Here is a 22247-nt window from a genome sequence, read left to right on the forward strand (position 1 = left end):
TGACTAAGTTGCCTTCGGGGCCAAGCAGCTTGTCTCCATAAAGGGAGAGCCCAAATCCCGGGTGCTCGGGCCCCTCGTGGCCCCGTCAGTGCCTCAGTTTCATACTGCGGAGCACAGCTGAAATGCGTGACCTTGCACCCCGGTAGAGGACCTCTGCCAAAGCATGTATCAGCAGCCCTGCTGCTTCTTAAAGGCACAGGCGTGGAGGTCATTTTCCCTCTGTGCATCCTCCCTGCTAGGTCTGGGTTACTTTAAAATCAATAGTTCACTCTTCGACCTCCGCCCTCCCTTTGTGTGATACAGCTGATCAGTGGCTGAGCCAGGCAGGGGCCAGGGTCAGCCCTAGATCTTGCATGCTCCCCATGCAAAGGTTCTGCATTCCAGCCCAGCCTTCCTAGGAGTAGAAAATGAAAAGAGATGAGAAGGCGAGTTTTTCTTGGTCCCCGCAGCCAGTCTGTCCCCACCAGTGTGGGCTGTCTGTAGACTGTGGAGGCAACAAGAGAGAGCTGCCTGGAAGTCCTTGAACTAGGGCCAAAGTTCGGGTGGCATTTTGACCGGAAGCCCTGAAATTGGCCAAGGCCCCACACTGACTGGTGTTCTGGGGCGCTCAGCACATGAGTTGATGCCAAGCACTCTCAGATGTACTAGGAGGAGGTGCTTGGCTCTCCCCTTGGTGCCCCCAGAGGCTTGTGGAGCTCTGGATGCCTGACCAGTGACATCAGGCAGCCAGAGAGTTTCACTCTTGGCTCTCACCCATCCTGGCCACTGAGCTTTCTCCATTGTGTCTGCTTATCCAAGAGCCAGAGTGAAGTCAGCTCTCTTCAGATCTGAGAGCTGGCTCAGGCCAGCCCCTCAGCTGGGGGAGGAGGTCAAGTCGGTTGGGAGCTTAAAAGCCAATGGAGGAAAAGGTCAAGTCCCAGCCCCCTCCATTTGAAGAGAGGTTTTGTCTTCCAAGCAAGAGAATGGTCTGTGGGCATGTGAATGTGCCCACTCATTGCTGAGGAAGAAGGAGGCCAGTTCTGTCCAGATGTCTCTCTGCAGACAGGAGGCTGAGGGACACATGGTGGCAAGGTGACAGGAGCTGCCCCCATGGGGGCCCTCCCTCCTCATGTGCCAGCCTGGGGACTGTGGGTGACCTCGTACCCATGCCATAGCCATGCCCCTGTTGGGAGACTCTGGCTCAGGCTCTTTTCCCAGAGGGAAAAGCTTATTGACGGCAGTCCTTAGGGGCAGGGCAGACTCCTTGCCCACACAGATCTGGTGCAAACCTGGGGCAAAAGGATGGCTCTTTGAAAGTGCCAAGTTCCACCAGATTCTGTGCCCTCTGGGGCCCTCCAGCACAGCCCGTGGACTTGTTCCTGGCTTTATACTTTCTCTCGTTGAGTCAGACTTCTCATGCATGGCCCAGATTTATAAACACACGCTGGCTGCCGGCGCGGCAAGCTAGCCTCCTGACCCACTTCTCTCCTGCTTTCACTCTGGTGCGCGGAGTAGGGTGAAGGAGGGGCCGGAGAGGTGGCCAGTCGGACTTCTAGCAGGAAATCCTCTCTGCCAAAGCATTGTGTAGGTGGAGCTGGGGCTGCCCGAGGCACCCTGCTCTGGCCTAACGCTGGCTTCCGCGGACCCGCAGAGCCTGCCGGGCGCCAGCCTGGGGATGGGCCCCACACGGAGGGATCTGGTCTTTCCAGACAGGTCCCACTTCTCATTCCCTCCTTGTGCTGTTTGGTCCCGGAAGAGGTTCACACACGCTGCCTTTGGATTTTTGTTTGCACATAGAAACTGTGAGGCTTACAGCTTGAACATGAGGACTTTTATTAGTAGTCATGGGACTCTGGAACCACCGGAAGAACCGTGTCCTCTTCCTGACCCGGTGTTGCTTTCTTTCGGCAGGCTTCCCAGCTCTGTGCCCAGCAGCCTGTCCAGAGCGAGCTGGTGCAGAGATGCCAGCAACTGCAGTCTCGCCTCTCCACCCTGAAGATCGAGAACGAGGAGGTGAGTTTCCTGCTTAGGAGACTTGGAGCCCCCCTCCGCGCTTCCCTGTTGAACCTCTTTCTTGCTGCCCCTCTGGGAGCAGGTGGAAGGAGCATGCAGAGAACGTCCGGGCTGCCACAAACATTTCCTAGCCAAATGTAGCCTTGGATTTTCCCCCTCTGCTACATCCTGCCCTTGAACTCCAGGAAGTTGCTCTTGCATTGCCAAAGGTTGAGCTCTATTTTGAGCTTTTGCAAAGTGCTTTTTTTCTTCCCCCTCTACACACATTTAATCAAAATGGCACTTGGCAGCTGTGTGAACAATATTGTGTCTCTGAAGCCACCCCCTCATGCCTGGCTTTTTCCAGCATTTTCAAACAAACAGAGGCCTTTGACTTTGACACTTAAAACATCTCCATCCTCTTAGAAAAGGGGGACTTTCTTCTGGGCCCAGTGTCCTTGCTTTTAACAACTGGTTACAAAAGGGCAGCACGATTAATCATCCAGCTTCTTTCTTTTGTGCTCACGGGATTTCTTCCCTGGCATCTCAGTCAGTCTTACTTTTCCCGGGAAGATCAGGAAGGACTGGGGGTGGGGCCACTTCGTTTGCGAATGGGGGAGCGAATCCACTGATTTGCTGAAGGTCATGAAACAGAGCGCGGGGCATGGCAGGCCCCTCTCACATTTTAACTAGCTCTCTACATCATGAGGTTGGTTTGGATTTGTTTTATTCTCTCCGTTAGCACTTCCCTTATAGCCCAGAGCTAATACTAAACTTAAAAAGTCAACACTAAATATAAGAGCTGGGTCAAATACCTAGCATGAAGAGGGGGGTGGTTTTGAGGTCCTCCCTGGAGAGAGGAGCACTGTAAAACAGAGTCCACGTAATGGCCACGTCAGTCACTCAGCACCGTCCGATGGGGAGCAGAGCTGCCCCTTCTGACAGCAGTCCCCGGTCCCTTCCAGCCACTCCTCTCCCACTTCTCCCAGCTTCTCCATCACCTGCCCCTCTGCAGCCTGCCCCTCACGCGTTATATTGGCTCTTGTCGTGGCAGGTAAAGAAGACGATGGAAGCCACTCTGCAGACCATCCAGGACATTGTGACTGTTGAGGATTTTGATGTGTCCGACTGCTTCCAGTACAGCAACTCTATGGAATCCGTCAAGTCCACGGTCTCAGAAACCTTTATGAGCAAGCCCAGCATCGCTAAGAGGAGAGCCAACCAGCAAGAGACGGAGCAGTTCTATTTCACGGTGAGGGGGCTCAGTGGCTCTGGAGGAACCCCTGCAGCCCACAGGGAGACTTGGAACCTGGAGCCCTTGTCAAGTGTTGGAAGCGCAGTCTTTGAATATCTTGATTTGGATCTGGGCATATTCGGAGACCATTCCTCAACTTCAATTAAGACACAGATATCTCTAAGTTGTATGTGTCCAACAGGGCCCCCCAAGAGAAGGGTGCTCCCATGTACACTGCCAGGAAGAAGAGGAATTTTCTTTTCTTCCTTCCCCCAGAAGACTTTTTTTTTTTTAATAATTTTTGTTAAGCATCTAGTAGGCTTCTGTTGGAACGTTTCCTTCTCAGCCATAGGGGGGTCACGAAAGGAGATCTTTATTTCTTAGTTCTTGGGAACTACATCCAAATATTCTGGCTAACACCCATCTTATTTCTAAAGTTGATAATCTCTGCTAGGTGATACAATGACATTTTTTTATAATTTTTGCTGATGGGAAATTATCTTTCATAATTATGACTAAAATTCAAAAGGACAGGTAATGTGCAGGGTCAGTGGTTTGCAGAGAATTCCAAAACACTGTATTTCCTTATCCATGTATCTCCCACTCTTCTATTAGACAAACGGACCCGATTTTTTTTCAAGTTGTGTTAACAGTCCTTGGGAAGGTTGCTGGCTGGTCTTTGATGCTGCTTTTTAATAATTAAGTTATTTTGAGCTTGCCAAGTAGGATTCATTGCCTGGACTAAAATTTATTTTCTCATCTTCTGACAACCAAGAAAGGAGAAATTAAATTTGCAGATGTGAGATGAAATATAGCTAGTGAATATGCATACTGATTCTGAATGAGAGGGATTAACTTGTTTTTCAGTCAAGAAACACAGTCTGCATGGAGTAAATTGAATTTTTCCTCCAACTGGAACAATTTGTTTAATTCTTCTTTGAACACTGCCCTTTCTCCATTAAGAACACTAGTGATTTGCTATCTTCTCTAAAAAAAGAAATCTGTTTTTTTTACTTAAACTAAGAATTTTTCACATTTTTTTTTAATCCTGAAGAAGGCTGTTGAAAAGGAATGATTTAACAGTATTATTCTTTTAAAATAACTTTTTTCTTGTTATATGAAGCAAAACATGCATATGATATAAATTTAGAAACAAAAAGGAAAAAAATAAGAATCATCCACAATAGCACTACCTTGAGATAAGAGTGTTAATGTATTCCCTTCCTGTTTTTTTTTCTCTGCACACACAAACATCTATGTGAATATGTATTTAAAATGTATTACAAAAAGTGGGATATTGGTTGTGCATATTATTTTATAATCTGCTTTCGTTTAACAAGTGATTAATATTTTTCCAATTCATTTCATCATAACGTTAAGTATATTTTTGAGTGAAATACTAAAATCTGCACAGAGAAATAACGGAATGATATTTTGGCCCATACATCCTTTTTTGTAAAATATTTAGCACACTGCCTGGTTTGTAGTTAGTGCTCAGTAAGTGCTGAAAATTTATTGTCACTACAGTCATTATTAACGTATTCATTAATCATTATTGAATTACTCATCAATAACTTATCAAGGATCTTCTATGTGCCAGGCACGATGCTAAAGCTGGGAATGCCGGGAGTGTGGAGTGAAGCGGGGAATGATGGGATTAGGAATCCGAAGGGAGAACTTCCTTTTTCACTTTGTATGTTTCTAAACATTACAGTAGATTGATTTTTGCAATCAAAAAAATAAGTATGAAAAATTTTCGGTGCATACATGCACACGCACATGAATGGCGGCCAAGATGGGTGGAGTTGGTGAAACATCACATACAAAGTGACTTTCGTGCTTGACCTTGAGGGATGAGTGAACCAGGCAGTGAATCAAGTAGAGAATGGCATTCCTTGAGGAAAGAGCAATCTCTGCAAAGCACAAAGGCATGCGAAGCCCCGGCTAGACAGAACGAGGACTTCTTGTCTATCATGAGGGCTGTCTCGCCACCCCAAGCTTTCTTATCTCGGGAGGTTGTTGAACACTCTAGAGGCTTTTAATAATAGGATTGTTTGGCTGGTCTGCCTGCACTGCTTAGATATAACACTACTTAATGACCCAATCTCATTACTTTGCAGAAGATTTCCATTTTTATTAAATAAGAAATTTTGACATAGAAGTCTGTATTTGAGACCATCAGAATTACTTTTTGGCTTTCAGTGAAGCAATGACATGTGTATGCAAGTTGACCTTTAGTAAGAGCAGGGATGACCATATTCAAACCGGTGACCTCTCAAATCCTGCCCACCCTTTCACCCCTAGCCCACTTCCTGTCTTTTATGGCTGGAGTGCTACTTATCAAAACTGTGTGCAAATTTCCATAGCCAACAGGAACGTTTTTTGTCTGCGCTTCTGTAGTAATCGATGTATGAGAGAATTCATCATGTTTGTGACTGGTGCTGGGAATGCATCAAATAATTCATTTTATGATAAAAGGCCTTCTTGGGGGGTGGTGAAATGGACATTTCAGAAAAGGGGGGTGTGCATATTAGCATGACTGCCTGTGTTTGCCAAACCATACGAAGCCCGCAGAACTGCAGGTGTGCTTTTCCTGGTCTGTTGTCTCCACAGACGTCGCCCCTGGTTTTTTTCTGTGTCCTTCAAAAACATCAGAGTAGTGCATCCTGGAAGCTCCCTTCTCTTGGAAAGTTGGGAAGAGGTCCCTTACAATGGCTTTGACTTGTAGGTAGTGTGCCTAGCAACCCAGAGGGCTGCTAGAAAGCTGTCTAGCCGTTCTCAGCTGTCATCAGATTGACCTGCCCAGATGACATCGATACAAAGTGACTCTTGATTTTGGCTCAGCTCATGATCTTAGGGTGACGAGATCGGGCCCCTTGATGGGCTCCACGCAGGGTGTGGAGCGTCCTTAGGATTCTCTCTCTCCCTCTGCACCACTGGCTGCCCCGCCCCGGCTCACACATGCTCTCTAAATAGGTAAATAAATAAAACTAAAACTCAGGTCACCTGGTCTCAGATCATTGGCTTTCTCCTCTCTTTTGCCCTAAGTGAGGCAATGTTTCCTGATCTCCTGGGGTTTGCATCACTCATCTTTTATAACACATGATCCGGCAGTGTCTACTTTTTATCCCATTGCTTTTTTTTTAACTGTGATTGTTAAAAAAAATAATTTTTTTTTTTTTAAAAGATGCAAAGAGTTCAAAAGAGCATACAGAATAAGTCACGCTTCCCCCCTTCTCTGACCCTCACTTCCTCTCCCCTCTGCCAGGGATTGAAACCAGTTTCTTCTGTGTTCTTCCAGAGATATTCTATGTGTAGACAACCACCGACTTATCCTTTAATGCGATAGAATTACATTAGAAATATAATGAAATCAAATAAAGAGAAGTATAAATAGAAGTAGACCACTCATGCTATTCTTCACTTTGCTTTTTTCACTTAATTTTTTTCATATTAGTCCAAAGAGATCTGCCTCCTTTTTAAATCGCTGCACAGAATTCCATCGTATGAATGGATGTACCATCATTTATTTAACCAATTCCCAGCTCGTGGGAAGTCATGCTCCTTTGTTTAGCCAAGGATTGTCAAAACCTTATAAGGCTGGCATTTCTCCTAAGTATTTCCCTGTACGGGGGTTGGAGTATGGGGGAAGGAGTGAAGAAGGAGTTAAAGGTCATGGCTGATAAAATAAAGATAAACTGCCTGAATCCTTGGGCACAGAATTGGTAAGAACATAGGAGAGAAGATGGCACCTTGGCCATTGGGGCAGTGCCCTAGACCTAGATTTGGTGTGGTCCAAGATCTTTTTTTTATCTTGGTCTTCTCCTACAGGCACTCAGGAAATGTGTGCTAAGTAGGTACCTACTGAGCCCCTACCCTGTCAGTTAAAGAGGGAGATGGCTGCCTGTTGCAGGTCTGCTCTATCACATACTCTGACAGCCGTTTCCTGCTTTACAAATTGACGAAGAGGAGAGAAAGGTCTGGAGGTGGGGAAGCAACCACCCCAGAATGACATTCGTTTGTCTCTGTGCATGGGGCTGGCTAGACACGGCTCCCTCCTCCCACCCGCCGCACCCCTTTGTAGCCTTCAGTTCATACAGATTAAATCCAAGGCATAGGGGCACCTGGGTGGCTCAGACAGTTAAGCGTCTGCCTTCAGCTCAGGTCATGATCCCGGGGTCCTGGGATCAAATCCCACTTCGGGCTCCTTGCTCAGCGGGGAGTCTGCTTCTCCGTCTCTTCCCTGTTCATGCTCTCTGTCTCTCAAATAAATAAATAATATTAAAAAAAAAAATCCAAGGAATAAACAAGGTCCATGAGTTTTATACTGCCATGGTATTAAAGGGAAGAGGTATTTTAAATTAAATTGGAAAAGCATTCTTGTTGCCTTACTTTTTTTTTTTTTTTAAAGGCCAGAAACCTGTTTTGATTCAGGTGTCTTACATATTCGCACAAAGCAAAGAGGTTTCGGGAAGTTGTGTTTTTAGGTTATCTGAGCGGGTGATTCAGGTACAAGGAATATTCTTGACTATCTGCTCATTGGCTGGACTGCATGCTATAATCATGGTCATGCTCGTTATCCTGTTTCATCTGCTAACAACCTTGGGAAAAAGACATTATTATCCCTGTTTTTCAGAGGGGGGTAAGTGACTTGCCCAAGGTAAGCGGTCGGACTACAATATCTCAACTAAGACTCTTTCATTTTGCTGCAACAGAAATGTCTGTCAGGGACAAGGACCCTGAGAGAAAAATGTAACATTAATACTTTTCAATAAATAAAATTCATTGCCAACAGTTAATAACCAGTTAGGAATTATTAAGAAATAAATTAATGAGATCGTAAAAATGGAATTGAAGGCTCACAGTGGCAAACAAAACAAGACCACCCCATAGACTCTTTGCCTCCCTTCCTACTTTTTTTTTTTTTTAAGGATTTTTATTTATTTATTTGACAGAGAAAGACAGCGAGAGAGGGAACACAAGCAGGGGGAGTGGGAGAGGGAGAAGCAGGCTTCCCGCTGAGCAGGGAGCCCGATGTGGGGATCCCAGGATCCTGGGATCATGGGATCATGACCTGAGCCAGGATCCCGGTATCATGGGATCCTGGGATCATGACCTGAGCCGAAGGCAGATGCTTAATGACTGAGCCCCCCATGCGCCCCCTCCCTTACTACTTTTTGAAGAAATTCTCAGTTTTCATAATATTGAGTGTAAAATGTGGAGGTAGGGGAATGGCTCTGGTCAGACTGTGTATTAGGAACTTGGTTTTAGGTTGGTGATCTAAAATAGAATCCTGCCCTTTCTCTTCTCCCCCGATGACAACTCGAAGTTGGTGACTTTACTTTTGGATGTTTGGGAGGGGAGCAAGGTGCAGGGAAAGGAGTGAAAGAAATGAATTACCTGTATCAGAACATGCTTTAAATAAGGAAAGTGACCCTTATTGACCAAGGCAGGGATTTGGAGATAACACATAAACTGTTCTTTTCATGGCCGGCTGGGCTCCACAAGTCATCAGAAAGCCACTTATGCCTTCCTTCCCTTCAGCTGCCTCTGCTCCTTTCTCTGTGTGTCCCATCAGCATCTGAAGTCTTCTGCCAGTAAAGGCCGGGTCGTTTCTCCCAGCTTCTGTCTCATACACACCAGGGCTGACTAACAGGCGGGAGAGGGAGGTGACAACGTGCCCAGGAACTCTGGGATGGCTTTTCCCTCCCACCCCCAGCTTCCCTAGATGGAAAACTTCCAATCATTGTTTCCACTATTAGGGATGCAGGTCAACCTCGACATAGTTTTTGATCCTTCAGGATTTCATGGAACCTGAAAAGGTGATCCATCTTATGTCTTTATCAGATTGTTACTTATTTTAATGGTTCACCAAGTGACAGCCAGAGTTAACTTGTGAACTGTGACATGAATGAAAAAGTGATTTCCGGAATCACAAGTAGAAACATGAGTGAGAGGAAGGAATTTGCATCCATTTCCTTTGAGAATTTTGGCTGTTTTCTGAGCAGTCTGGTCTGGTCTTAAGGGTTAGAGTTTTTTGGTGAGGTTTTTTTTTCCTCGTTAGGAAAACTTTAGAGTCTTTTGGGACAACCTTCCGAAGAGGGGCCTTTGAGGGTTCAGATGTTAGCAGTAGATGTTTCCTGCAGGTTTTTCACTTCTGGGCCCTGCAGTGCTGTTCCCAGCCCACAATTAGGCATTGGTTGGGGATTAGGCATCACCCAGGGAAGACTGACAGCAGGTGAGCGGGCAGCTGGAGCAGATGGAAAGGGGAGGGTGACAAGGGAGCCTGTTGTCATGCAGATGTTCTCATGCAGAGGCTCAAAGGAGCAGAGGGAACAGGTCAGGACTAAAGCAACAGAAATGATTTGGTATAGGGTTTGTTTTTGTTTGCTTTAGACTTAATGGAGAGAGTAGGGGTACACTGGGGGGCTTGGATTGTGACTACCGAGGAAGGTTCTATCAGAGGAGAGTGAGGCTGTTCATTTCTTTACTCATTCCTCAAGCATGTCTGCTGGGCAGGGTACTAAGCATCAGGGATGCAAAGAATAATGACTCTGACCTTAGGGAAGAGGGAGTCTGGAGAAAAAGACACACGACTCAGAAACCGTCTGTGCCCGGGCTGTGTGAAATTTGCAGAAGGACACGCAGAGGCATCTGGGGGAGCATGGGAAGGCCAGGATGTGCATCCCAGAGAAAGCAGATTTTTTCTTCGTTTTTACATGAGAGAGAGAGAGAAGAAATACACACTCTTGGTTAGAAGTTTACACTGTGCAGAAAGGTACAGACTAAAAGTAACTCACATTTTTTCATGCTTTTTTTTTCTGCCTTCATCCTAAGTGGTAATAGCCATAAAATTAGAGGCTTGATGTATAATTATACTTTTTGCTTAATACATCGAAAGAAGGACAGAAGTATTACAATTTAAAATGTTTTATCCACTTTCCCTCATCCACTATGTCAGTGAGTCACAGATCATACCCAGGGAAACACTGCCGATTTGCCTCTGAGTTTAGATGTGGGCAGATGACCCCCGACCCAGCAGATGAACCATGGCAGCAGGAGACAACCAAGGCGAATGATGGTCCCCATGAACGGCTGCGGGGTATTGTAGAAAGACACCAGGTTAAGGCTCCAAAGGCCTGGCACTCCCACTTCCTAGCTGGCAGCGATCTGCAGTTCAGTCCCCTCTCCCAAGATCATCTTCTCATCTGTAACAAGCAACCAGCGATGTCTTCCCTAATGTGCTCTGCAGAGTTACTGTGCAAGTCACGTGCACAATATGTGCTAAGGGCCTCTGAAAACTCTTGAATTGCCCCGAGTATATAAACAGTTGATACTCTGAAGTTTTGTTTGGCTTCTCTCTCTGCCGTGCACCCTAATGGATGGAGCATGCCATCATGATGGTTGAGCGCACGCACCAAATTGTCAAACGACCTATGTCCGGATACTGACTCCACCGCTCACTCACTGTTTGACCTTGAGCAACCTGTTTAATCTCCCCCAATCTTGGTGCCCTCATCCGTAAAATGGGGACAGTGATAATCAGAGTTCGTAGGGTTGTTTTGAAGATTTGATGAATTGTCCAGGGAAATCGGGCCTCTCCCTGGGCAGGCAAGGGTTGAGAGAGGTCAGATCAGAAAAGGCAAAGCACTGCAATCGTATTTTGACTGGTGGAACAGATGGGAGCACATTTCCATAACCTCATCTTGTGTTGAGAACTGCCATTATGTTGAGCAGTTGTATTTGCAGGTGGGGGACAGCAGCCCCTCTCTCTGAAAGCTCAGAAATCCAAAGCTCTCCACCAAGACTCCCGGCAGAAGAGAGGAGGGAGCTGATTAAGAGACGGCTCAGACGAAGATGCTGTGCATGCTCTGTTGCAGCTCAGGCAGGGGCTGAGTCTGCCGTTGGCCTTGCTCCTGATGTGTTGGAATACACCCTGGGAGGGGCCAGGGTGCAGCTGGATGTCAGTGGAGGTGACAAGTGGCAGGTGTGTGTCCTCACACCAAGAGGATCTGGGCTCCAGGAGTCCGTCCACTCCACCCCCGCCCCCCTGTTCTTCTTTGGTGGAACTGAAAGAGATGGATGAGGGGCTCTAAGAGACAGTTGCATACACTAGCCAATGTGGAGCTAGCTCCCAGGAGAACACAGAGCAGCCTACTCATCCACCACGGAAATCAGCAGCTGTCCAGATGCTCAGGGCCCGAGTAGAAATAAAGAAATAAAAAAGGCACCTAGTAGAAATTGGGTCAGAAACCAAATGCCCTCTTATAAAAAGGGAATTGTACGGCTGAGCATCTGTGATTTTTTTTCTTCTTCTGCTTCTTCTTCAGGAGTCTGATTGCTCTTTCTCTTCCTCCCTTACAGAAAATGAAGGAGTACCTGGAAGGCAGGAACCTCATCACCAAGCTACAAGCCAAGCACGACCTTCTCCAGAAAACCCTGGGAGAAAGTGAGTGTCGGCATTCTGCTGGAGGTTTGGCAATGAGGGGAAGGCCAAGCCCTGACCTACATGGCTGAGCCTCCATCCTGAGCCCCATGGGCCTGATCTTGTTATATGAATGCATTTCTTTTCCTAGCCTGTTTGATGTGAAGCTCACCGCCCCAAATGACTGCTTGAGTAATGGGAGAAGGCCAATGCTTAATGAAGCGCTAATGTGCATCATCTATTTGTTTAAATGGAGTGAGCCTGCTCTCCACCCTGTCCCCCTTCTCTGCCACGACTGGGATAAAGGAGCCGATGGATCCCTTACTCTCCAGACACTTTGTTAAAGCTCTCAGCTCCTCTGAGGCGGGACGGAGGTAGTAGCCAGCAGGCAGGGCCAGCGAGCCGAGATAGCAGCGGCTCTGAGGAGAGGAGAGGCTTCTCAAAGGCAGGCCTGACCCACAGACTGCTGCTTCCTGTAGCATCAGGTTAGAGCATCGCTTTCTTTCTGTTCGGAGCGTCCTGACGCTCAATGGCAGCCCTCTCTGCCGCGGCCATGCTGAGGCCATGGTATTGAATGGCCTGTCTCGTCCATGAATCAGGGATGATTTTAACCAGACCCTGGAAAGTAGCAAAGCAGAGAACTGGACTGGCACTCTGGACTTTCTCTTCTCAGCTGTCAAACAGAAGGCGAAGGTTGAAAGAGAAGCTTCCCTGGGGTTTTGGGCACCCTGCCCGGGTCCTGCCTATCTCTCAGCATCCTGTGATTAATGGGATTCCCAGGTTGGGGATGCCTCTGAATGCCTGGCCCCGCCTCCCTGCCCTGCTCATCTCTTCACTCCAAGATGGGGCCAGGAGGCCGCAGGCAGTATATGGTAACACTGGTGAAAGGCAAACCTGCAGAGAAGGCTCACATTTTAAAACAAACTCTTGAGCGCTTTTCAGACAAACTGCAGAGTGTACAAAAGCATGGGGGTACTTGTTGGCTCATTGGCGTCAGGAATGAGAGCCACACTTTTCATACCAGAGCCTCCCACCTGCTCGTCCCGTCCCATGCTCTTCCTGTGCTGGACAGTTCCCCCAGATGCTGAATTCTTTTTATCTGTGATATCTTTGATCTTGTGATTGTAAAGGCATTTTCTTTTATGTGAAAAATGCCTGTTAGGTAACTTCTGTTCTCTTTCCTCCCCGCCACCCAAGAGACTCAGGCTGAACAGGTTTGGGCATTGAGAGCCCAGCTTTGCTTATAGAAAATCTTTACTCTTGGGTTATCAGATCGCTTCATAGGGAATCAGAGGAAAGAAAGCCCAGAACTATTTGAAGCAAGTTATAACCATGATTTTTTCTTTTTTCTAAAATAATATAAGCATAGCCCATAAGTGAGATGGGGAGCAGAGCCTTGGGAGTATGTGTGTGTGTGTGTGTGTGTGTGTGTGTGTGTGAGTGTGAATGGGTTTGCACACACACAAACATGTACCAGATTTGCTACTGTGGAGGGGCAAAGGTTGGTGACCATTCATTAGTGCTGCAAATTGCCTTCATCTAAAGATGACAAGTTCTAGCAATAAGGAAAGAAATAGCTGCAGATCTTCCTGTGTGCAAGTCATCATGTCCCTGCCTCCTGAACGTATTTATCACCATAATGCAAGAGCCCCTTATTCTTGCCACAGAGGGATAATTGATGTGTATGAATATTCCAGAATGGAAATGGGACAGATGTTGAAAATAATGGCTCAGAATAATATTTTTGCAGATGAAAGCTGAGCCTTTAGTAATGAGAGGCTGTTAGGGGAGGGGGAGGATGTTGCTCAGGATGAGCTGAAGTGTAATCAACAATTAGCAACCTTTAAAGGCAAGGAAAAAGCCCTGCCCTCCCCTGGTCCTTGGAGTTGTTTTTCCAGGAGCTTGGATGAGGCCTGTGGGGGATGATCTCGTCCCCAGCTCAGCACCTGCTTGCATTGCTCCTGGTTTATCTAATACGGACCATGCTTGGTTAACTGTGGATCCAAAGAAAACAAATAGATCACATCATGGCCCATGTACACATGCATATGTATTTTTTTAGAAACATAAGAATTCTTAGGAACTTTAAGATTTTTCATTTTTTAAACTGGCTGTGACCCATTAAACTTAATATTAAGGCCTGCTATTGGATTGAGAACCACAGTTTGATAGCAATTAAATCTCATTTCTCCCTTGTCACCCCAGCCCAACCTAAGAGAATTTCATAGGAATCTAAAACTAGAACGTCCTTATCTTCTCCCTCTTCCCTGCAAACAATTCTTGCTTCCTTCTTCCCCTGCCACCCTCACCGTGTGTGTGTGTGTGTGTGTGTGTGTGTGTGTGTTTTCATTACTCTGGAGCAAACAAGCTCATCCCTCGCTCCCTCACCACACACACACCCACATACACAGAAGAGAAGCTGGATTTCACCTCTGGGAAGGCTTCTGGTACTTTGTTCTCTAAAGCATGACCCGCCTTGCTATTGTTCCCCTAAAGCCACCCCTGTTTTCCCTTTGGGAAGCAGGGTCGGCACACCTAAGCTTTAGGGACATATAGGTAGCCCTGGGAACAAGCATTAGAAACAGCACCTGCCCAGGAAGAGGCTCTGGGCGTTTCTCTTCTTTTTTGCTAGCGCCGTGATGCTAGCGGCTTTCTAGGGAGACGGGAGGGCATTTCAGGTAACCCCTGGGAATAACCCTTCCTCTCCCACCCCTTCTGCTTCCACATGAGCTTTTCGCCTTGTCTTTCCAACAGGTCAGCGGACAGATTGCAGTCTGGCCAGGTAGGTGTGGCCCGGGACAGCCCTGGGAAGGGATGAAGAGAGGCCCGTGGGGTAGAGCAGTCCCTGGCTGGGAAAGAGCCGAGGAGTTGAAGTGTGAAGGCCTTGGGTGACTGCAAAGGAGGGGACTAGGGCGGGGGTTGCTTCCTTCCCTTTGCTTAGCCGAACCCATCTATCCTCAGATGGAAATGGGGTCTGCTGTGACTTGGGGAGAGAGCTGAGCAGAATGGGATGAAGGGAGTTATCATTTGCAGAAGTAATTTCAGAGACTCCCCAAAGCCATTGGGTTTGCAAGGAAAAGAAGTGTTCGACTCTGGAGGATCCTGGTAACCTACCCTTAGCTGCTAGACTTTAGCACGTGGTTTTGGGGAAGTCTGACCCAGAGAAGGAAGATCAGAAGATAGCATTTGATCTGAGATTTTCTGCATGGAAAGATGACAGCCCCTCATTAGGGACTGTTGCTGGATAATGAAATACTACATTGCACTGGCTTGCCAAACAACATTGGTAGAAATCCTTGCCTGATGTACAAGTATGCAACCCTCCCAGTCTTTCCCCACCGTCCCCTCCCTCCCCGACCCCAGCCAAATATTTTCCCTCCCAGTCTTGTAGCTGCTATGAGAACACTCGTGAGCTGGCGGAGAGCAAGGCATTCATCCAGCCAACAGTTCTCAGATGCCTAAAAATGTGCTGATTTAACTGGGGAAAGAGCTTTAATGGGCTGGACTCCTTGGAGACCCTGGGTTAGCTCATTATATCAACCACTTCTATCTGCCAGCACACACACAATAATCATGAGGCCATTTACAATTATAGGCTCATTATTTAGAAATAGCTTCATTTGGCTTTCATCGTTTTGTCATTGTGGATTACAGTAAAGATCCCGTTAATATACCAGTCTTGTTGACTGGAGGGAACCAGGATAATGGAATTCCGTGGCATATATATCTTCTTGATGATAGAGTCTTACTGTAAGTTCACCTGAAGTCCCGTATCTGTGGAAGGCTCTATGGGAGTGAAAAAAAGCTAAGTTGAATTCCCTTATGCTGTGTGACCTTGGGCTGCTCTTTTCCCTCCTTCGAACTCCAGTTTCCTCACCTATAAGACAAGAAAGAGCATTCTACTAGATCCGAGGAGCTCTAGGATTCCAAAGAGGTTCCTCAGGAGCGGCCTGGTGGAAGGGGCAGAGGGAGCCTGGCAGCCAGGCTCTGGGCCTTCATGTCACCAAACGTGGGGCAGCGCTGCTCTCCTTGCGTGGGGGATTGTGTCTAAGCCCGAGTCCCTTGGAGAAGAGGCGTCTGAGCTTGCAAGGCATTCACCTGAAGGACTGCCACGGTTCCTTCCAGTCTGGCTGCTCTGTCCTCTAAACTCTAGGAAAATTGCTCCCGAAGGATTTCCAAGAGAAAGAAAACTGTAGCTTCCTTTAGCGTTTCCTTGTGTCTCCTGCAAACAGAGATGATCTTATTGTCTAACGCAGATACATTTTACTGCACGTTGAACCAGTTCCTTCCTACTCTAGTTTTGAATGGTTGCAGATAGTAAGTACAGAGACCTCTGTGCTCTGAAAGAGCTTCATTGGGCTTTATTCAGAAAGTAACTTAGCAAGTCTCTTAGCTGGTTCTGGGACTGAGCTGAATAATGCAACTTGCTTCATTAACTAACACCCAGATTGTTTTTAATCCCATTTTCTCTTTTTTCTCCCTGGTGCCGGTTCGGTTCTCTCTGATTTGGCGGGGTCAACTGCAGGCGTAGCTCAACCGTGAGGAAGCAGGTAAGGGCCCAGCAGGAGCCAGTCTGGTCAGGTGTGATGATCACATCCCACGGATGGAACCCTACTGTGGGCAGGACAGACACTTTCCTGACTTCCTGCCTGCGTTCGGGAGATACCATTCAGTCAGAGTACGTTTCATATTATATTGACTTCATTGATTGAGCTGGTTCAGCTGGAGTCTTTCTGACTTACTCCTCCCTCTCTAGTCGTGCACCCTCTTCCTTGCTGGAGATTTGGTTTGACTTGTAGCAGATTGTGCCAGACCTGCCCATGGTGTCACTTCTCTAGGAAACCATGAAAGGGGCCTCACGTTTTATACATAAGCTCCAAATGTGAGTAACTCGCAGCAGCTAGTGACCTAGACCAGACTGCTTTAGGTTTGCAGATTTTTTTTTTCCTGGTGTTGTGGTCATCCTAGATGCATTTCTTAGACATGCTGAAAATGCGAGATAAATCTGACCTGAGAATGATTGGCAAATTGATGTTCAATTCTGTGCTTGCATGATCGTTAGTGTTGTATTAAAATCTGACGCTGGTCAGCCAGCTCTCCTTACCCATCTGAGGGCAGGATCTTAGAAGGCAGGGGCTGGGTAATGCACATCAGTGGATAATCTAAATAGTACTTGTGCTTGTGTAAAAAAAAAATTCATTTAAGTGTTTTTTGCAGTAGCAAATTTGACTTCCTCATTATACTTTATCACAAATACTGAAATGATTTTGTGTCCCCTAAGCTCATACGAGCTATATGTAGCAGCAGTTAGCAGGGAGGAGGTGGGGAGAGCTCCAAAATGTCTTGTGTCTACTCAGGGGAAAACTGATGCAGGCTTTAAAAGGTCATTTTGGGTAATTCACAGTGGCTGTAGCCACAGAGAGATAATCGAATGTAGAGGGCACATGGTTTCTGTTGTGTCAGCAGCCCCAACAGGGTCTTCAGCCCATGTGACTGCCTCAGCTAGCTGGGCCATCCAGCTGGGATACTCGGATGACATAGCTTTCACTTGTCCTAGCTTTGCTGTCACTATTTTTCCCCCCTTCTCTGCTTCAGATCTCATTATAGTGATATAATTATACATTTTTAACTTTGTAATTAAATATAATTAAATATAAATATAATAAGATATAATTATACATTTTTTTAATTTATAAAGATTTCATCGCATCTTTCCTTCCTCTGGTTCCTCTATTTCTTTCTTCTGCCCCTTCTCCCATAATTTCATCTAAAACTAGAGAAGAATGGGGGTGCCAGGGTGGCTCAGTTGGCTAAGCATCTGACTCTTGGTTTCAGCTCAGGTCATGATCTCAGGGTCATGAGATTGAGCCCCACGTTGGGGGTCCATTCTCAGCATGGAGTCTGCTTGAGATCCTCTCCCTTATCCTCTTCTCCCCCTTCCCTGCTTGCACTCACTCTCTCTCTCTCTCAAATAAATAAATAAATAAAATCTTAAAAAAAAAAAAAAGAAAAAACTAGAGAAGAATGGAGTGCCTCCCAGGGATAACCTATTGCATTTAAAATTAAAAGGTGGGGGGGGCACGCCTGGGTGACTCAAGTCAGTTGAGTGCCCGACTCTTGGTTTCAGCTCAGGTCACGATCTCAGGGTTGTGGGATTGAGCCCTGCGTCCGGCTCCACGCTCAGCAGGGAGTCTGCTTGGGATTCTCTCTCCCTCTCCCTCTCCCTCTGCCCCTCCTCCCCACTTGCACACATGCTGGCGTGCACTCCGTCTCTCTTTCTCTAAAATAAATAAATCTTCAAAAAAATAAAATTAATAGTTGGATATCTTATAAAGAGGGAGCCAGCTTTTTTCCCTTCAACACTAAGAGCAGGGTTGAACGGAACATTTGTTCATTTCAGTTCCTGGGCTGAAACTGGGCCTCCTGCATCTAGTTGGAACAGAGGTACGCGGTGTGAGAGCCTCAGAGCCTGCACTGTGGCCGCAGCTGTGCGGGAGAGCATGGTTTGGCGGGCAGTGGGCGGCCTGGCGGGGCTCGCTGTCAGAGGGGAGCAGCGCCCACCTGCTGTGCATCGTGCTGCTTCTCTGCGGTCGTAGGCAGAGCACATGTGCCTGGTGCTAAATGTGCGCAAGAGCTCCCGGATGCACCCAAAACCCAATCAAATAAAGACCTTGTTTCTCAATCTGCTGCCCCAGTTTCTCTCCAGCAGCTCAGCCCCAATGGTGGATCAGTAAAAGAGTTTTTCTACACTAGGCAGGCAGGTAAATAGTCATTTGGAAGATGAGTAGTCTTGTATAAGGATATAAATAATTGTTTGGTTTTTTTATGGCAAGTCAGCCAAACAAGATGAAGAATCTGGTAGCTTTTGTTTTTGAGGGTCCCTAGTGGGTTCCAGTCATTTTTGACCCTAGTAAAGCCGAGGTTCAAACCACCCCAACCTTTTCTGCCTCAACTGCTGCTTCCAGGCTTTCCCTGCTACCCTCAAGCCCAGCATTTTCTCTTTCCCATCACTTGTGTCTCTTCTTTGTTTGTCGTCTTTCTCCATTCCTCTCAAGGTAGGTGCGCTCCCAAGGTTTGATGCCCTTTGGACTTTTCTCCATAGTCTTTCCCTTTTCACTTCATTCCCTTAGATGAACCTTTCTCTCCTTCCCCAAGTGTCCCTTGTTCTGAGTCTTTGGATCGAATTTCGAACTGATTGGCTGGACATGAGTTTGACAGTTGAGATAGCGCCTCCTGCCCTGAGCATCAGTCTCCTCACCTCTCCCCGTCCCCCCCATTCTAACTTCCTTAGCACATCCCCTAACTTCTCTATTTCTCCTAATGGGGGGCCTCTATTGTTTCACAGTCCCGAAGCCCCGAGTGTTATCTTTGACGCCTCTTTCTTCCCATCACCCACATCGAATCAGTCGTGTAGACTTGTATTTTCTCCCTTGGTAAAAACGGAAATCTAACAAATGTAACAGAGATCAGTACTCAGCAAAAATCCTAACTCTGTCACTCATGAAAAATTATGCCAAACAATAGCTTATTTAGGCACCATCTGGCCACCTTCCTGATTGTTTTCTCCTGCAAATCACAGGATCCCTGCTTTACTCTCTTTTCCAAGTTATGCCTGCTACCTTTCTCCCTCTGCTTTTGGTTTAAAGGTCCCGTAATCTAATCAAATGGAGATTTGGCCCACTTGTCCTTAAAGGCCCCTTCCAACCCTAGGATTATACCTCCAAAAATATTGCAAACTAAAGAATTAAACTGATACAGATTCTCACATTGGAGAAGAGAAGGAGAGAGGAAGAAAGAGAGAGACAGACACTGAGTAAGAATACACACGGACACTACTCGGTCATCTGTATGCAAAATCAGTGGCGAAGTGAGGGTCTTTGGGGCCCCCTAAGAGTGCATAGGCACATCCTGGGGAAATGAATTCAGTTAGAGCTCAGAAATATTAGAAGGAGAAGGGTGGGCGGTAGGAGGGTCTGAGGCCTTCATGACATTGTCCAGTTTTTGGTCCCTCGAGACTCTGTCTTGGACTCCACTGGAGCAGTGGAGAGTAGGAAGATACTATTGTGTGGTAGGGCAGGTCTCTGGCCCACTCTTGTCTGCCACGGATTATCCCTCTGGGCTACTTGTGATGCCCCACTGGTAACCATGAACGTGCAGGTTGATGTCTTGCTTTCTGCAACCCTGCATGCTTCCCTTTAACTGTTGTTGATACTCCATTTTCTGCAAGTCTAGGCAGCCCTTGGCAGTCCCATAATTTGTTGAAGCCAGTAACCTGTGAGCTTCCCAGCCTACCTCTCTCTGGGTCTTTTTTTTTTTTTTTTTTTTTTTAAAGATTTTATTTATTTTTATTTATTTATTTGAGAGAGAGAGTGAGAGAGAGAGAGAGCACAAGAGGGGGGAACGGGAGAGGGAGAAGCAGACTCCCCGCTGAGCAGGGAGCCCGATGTGGGACTCGATCCTGGGACTCCAGGATCGTGACCTGAGCCGAAGGCAGTCGCTTAACCAACTGAGCCACCCAGGCGCCCTCTCTGGGTCTTTAAATACAAATCTGGGGCCAGAAAACGTTTACAAACCCTCATATCACTAACCTCATTATCACTGCAACTACCCTTTGTAAATGAAAACTGTAATAACGGGGCACTGGAGTGGGACAGTCGGTTAAGCATCTGCCTTGAGCTCAGGTCATGATCCCAGGGTCCTGGGATTGAGCACCACATCGGGCTCCCTGCTCAGTGAGGAGTCTGCTTGTCCCTCTCCCTCTGCCCCTCTCCTTAGGTCGTGCTCTCTTTCTATCTCAAATAAATAAAATCTTTAAAAAAAAAAAAAAACTGCAATAACAATGTTTGTAAACATAAAAAGACTTCCAAAAAATGGAGATTTGTTTATTTATTTTTTAATATTTTATTTATTTTTAATGGTGGAACCCAGTTTCTTCATTAGAGACCAAGATCCTTCCCCTCAGACCGCCCTGGGCTGACCGGCAGAGGTCAGGGATGGCAGCAAGAGGGCGGACACTGGCTGCTGTAGCCGGAAAGCTGGAGGAAGCAGATGCGTTTGGGGGTCACGACGATGAGCATTTGGGTCCCTGAGACCTTCCCAACCCCAGCGCTACCTTGGCATATTCACTCCTTCCTTTGGCGGCATCCCGCATTCCCAGTAAGCTTGGGAGTGAGAGGCCAGGCCACACTTCTTGCAGCCTGACTTCTTCATGAGATCCAGCTGCTTCCCTGATTGTGGCCAAACCCCAAGGCCACAGCTGAAAACTTGAGGACGTAGGCAAACCTGTGAAAGGGGCAGAAGCCACAGGACCCATGCCGCTTGAGAACCAGTCTCTGTCCTGAACTTCTTATTTATTTTTTTTAAAGATTTATTTTGGGGGGCACCTGGGTGGCTCAGTCAGTTAAGTGTCCTACTCTGGACTCTGGCTGGGCGTGAAGCCTGCTTAAGATTCTCTCTCCCTCTCCCTCTAAAAACAATAATAAAATAAAAAATAAAATAAATAAAGCTTTTATTTTTAAAGTAATCTCTGTACCCAATGTGGGGCTCAAACCCACAACCCCAGGATCAAGAGTCGCACTCTTCACCAACTGAACCATCCAGGCGCCCCTGTCCTGAACTTCTACAGCCCTTTCTAGCTAGGTTTAGGGCCCTTTGTTTGATGCCTTTCTTCCCCATAGCTGAATTATTTTGTGTTTAGCTGCATTATAAAGCCCTACTGGTTTTTAGTAATGCTTGGTGTGCATACTGGGTAATGTTTGCTGAGCTCCTGGGATGCAGGCTGGGAATGCATACCTGGCAGTGTTTGCTGAGCTCCTGGGATATAGGCTGGGTGGCAGTGAGATGTGCAGTCTCAGAGGGCGACTGCCTGGGTTTGATCCTGGCCCTGCTACTTACCGACTGTGTCACTATTAGCAGCTGTTTCACCTTGCTAAGCCTTCATCTCCTCATTTGTCAAATGAGAATAACAGTGCACACCCCATTGGGCTGTTACCAGGACCGATCCATGGCCCACCACCTCTAGAAATGCCTCTGTAAATGGTAAACACTAATGTTCATGCGCCAGGAGGAAATGCTACTCTCCTCACCACCCATCCCCTTCCTGATTTGCAGACATTAAATTGAGGCCCAAAGAAGTTAAGTAAATGACAGGATATATAGCAAAATGGCAGAGCGAAGATTGATATCTGGGAGGCCTGCTTCTTAGTTTAGTACCAATTAGTTTCCACTATTTCTAAGAACTGGGTTTTTTCTTTCTTACCATTTACGCCAAGTAAACCCCCTTTCTGATGCTCCCCTTGGTTCATTCTGCTATCCTCAACTGATATTAATTGAGCACCTACCTTGTGAGAGTATCATGGCCAGCTGTGGAGAGCCAAAAGTTGACAGGATCTGCCCTGTGGAGCATGACCTATTATAGTGGTGGCAAATGCAAACAAGATATTCATACCCACACAATTAAGTCACAATCATGGTTATGGGAGCCAAGCACAAGGTGCTGAGATCCTGTAGACAGGGGCCCTGATCTCATCTGGGGAATCTGGAAAAGCATTCCTAAGAAAGTGATACTTGCACTGAGACCCTAAGGGGTGGGATTCCAGGGTGAGGAGAGCATTCTGG

The 22247-nt window shown here is 46.8% G+C and overlaps 1 protein-coding gene across 8 annotated transcripts in view; it reads left to right on the forward strand.

Moving 5' to 3' along the window:
- Positions 1–22247, forward strand: part of SRGAP2 (SLIT-ROBO Rho GTPase activating protein 2) — a 223293-nt gene that overhangs the window by 166215 nt on the left and 34831 nt on the right. For all 8 annotated transcript variants that reach the window (XM_036077188.2, XM_036077190.2, XM_036077189.2 and 5 more), the window contains exons 9-13: positions 1891–1992; positions 3026–3223; positions 11570–11654; positions 14385–14412; positions 16156–16180. In XM_036077188.2, the coding sequence (XP_035933081.1) occupies positions 1891–1992; positions 3026–3223; positions 11570–11654; positions 14385–14412; positions 16156–16180 (438 nt within the window). The remainder of the gene's footprint in view (positions 1–1890; positions 1993–3025; positions 3224–11569; positions 11655–14384; positions 14413–16155; positions 16181–22247) is intronic.

The sequence above is a fragment of the Halichoerus grypus genome, chromosome 7 (assembly GCF_964656455.1).
Source record: "Halichoerus grypus chromosome 7, mHalGry1.hap1.1, whole genome shotgun sequence".
NCBI classification, from domain to species: Eukaryota; Metazoa; Chordata; class Mammalia; order Carnivora; family Phocidae; genus Halichoerus; species Halichoerus grypus.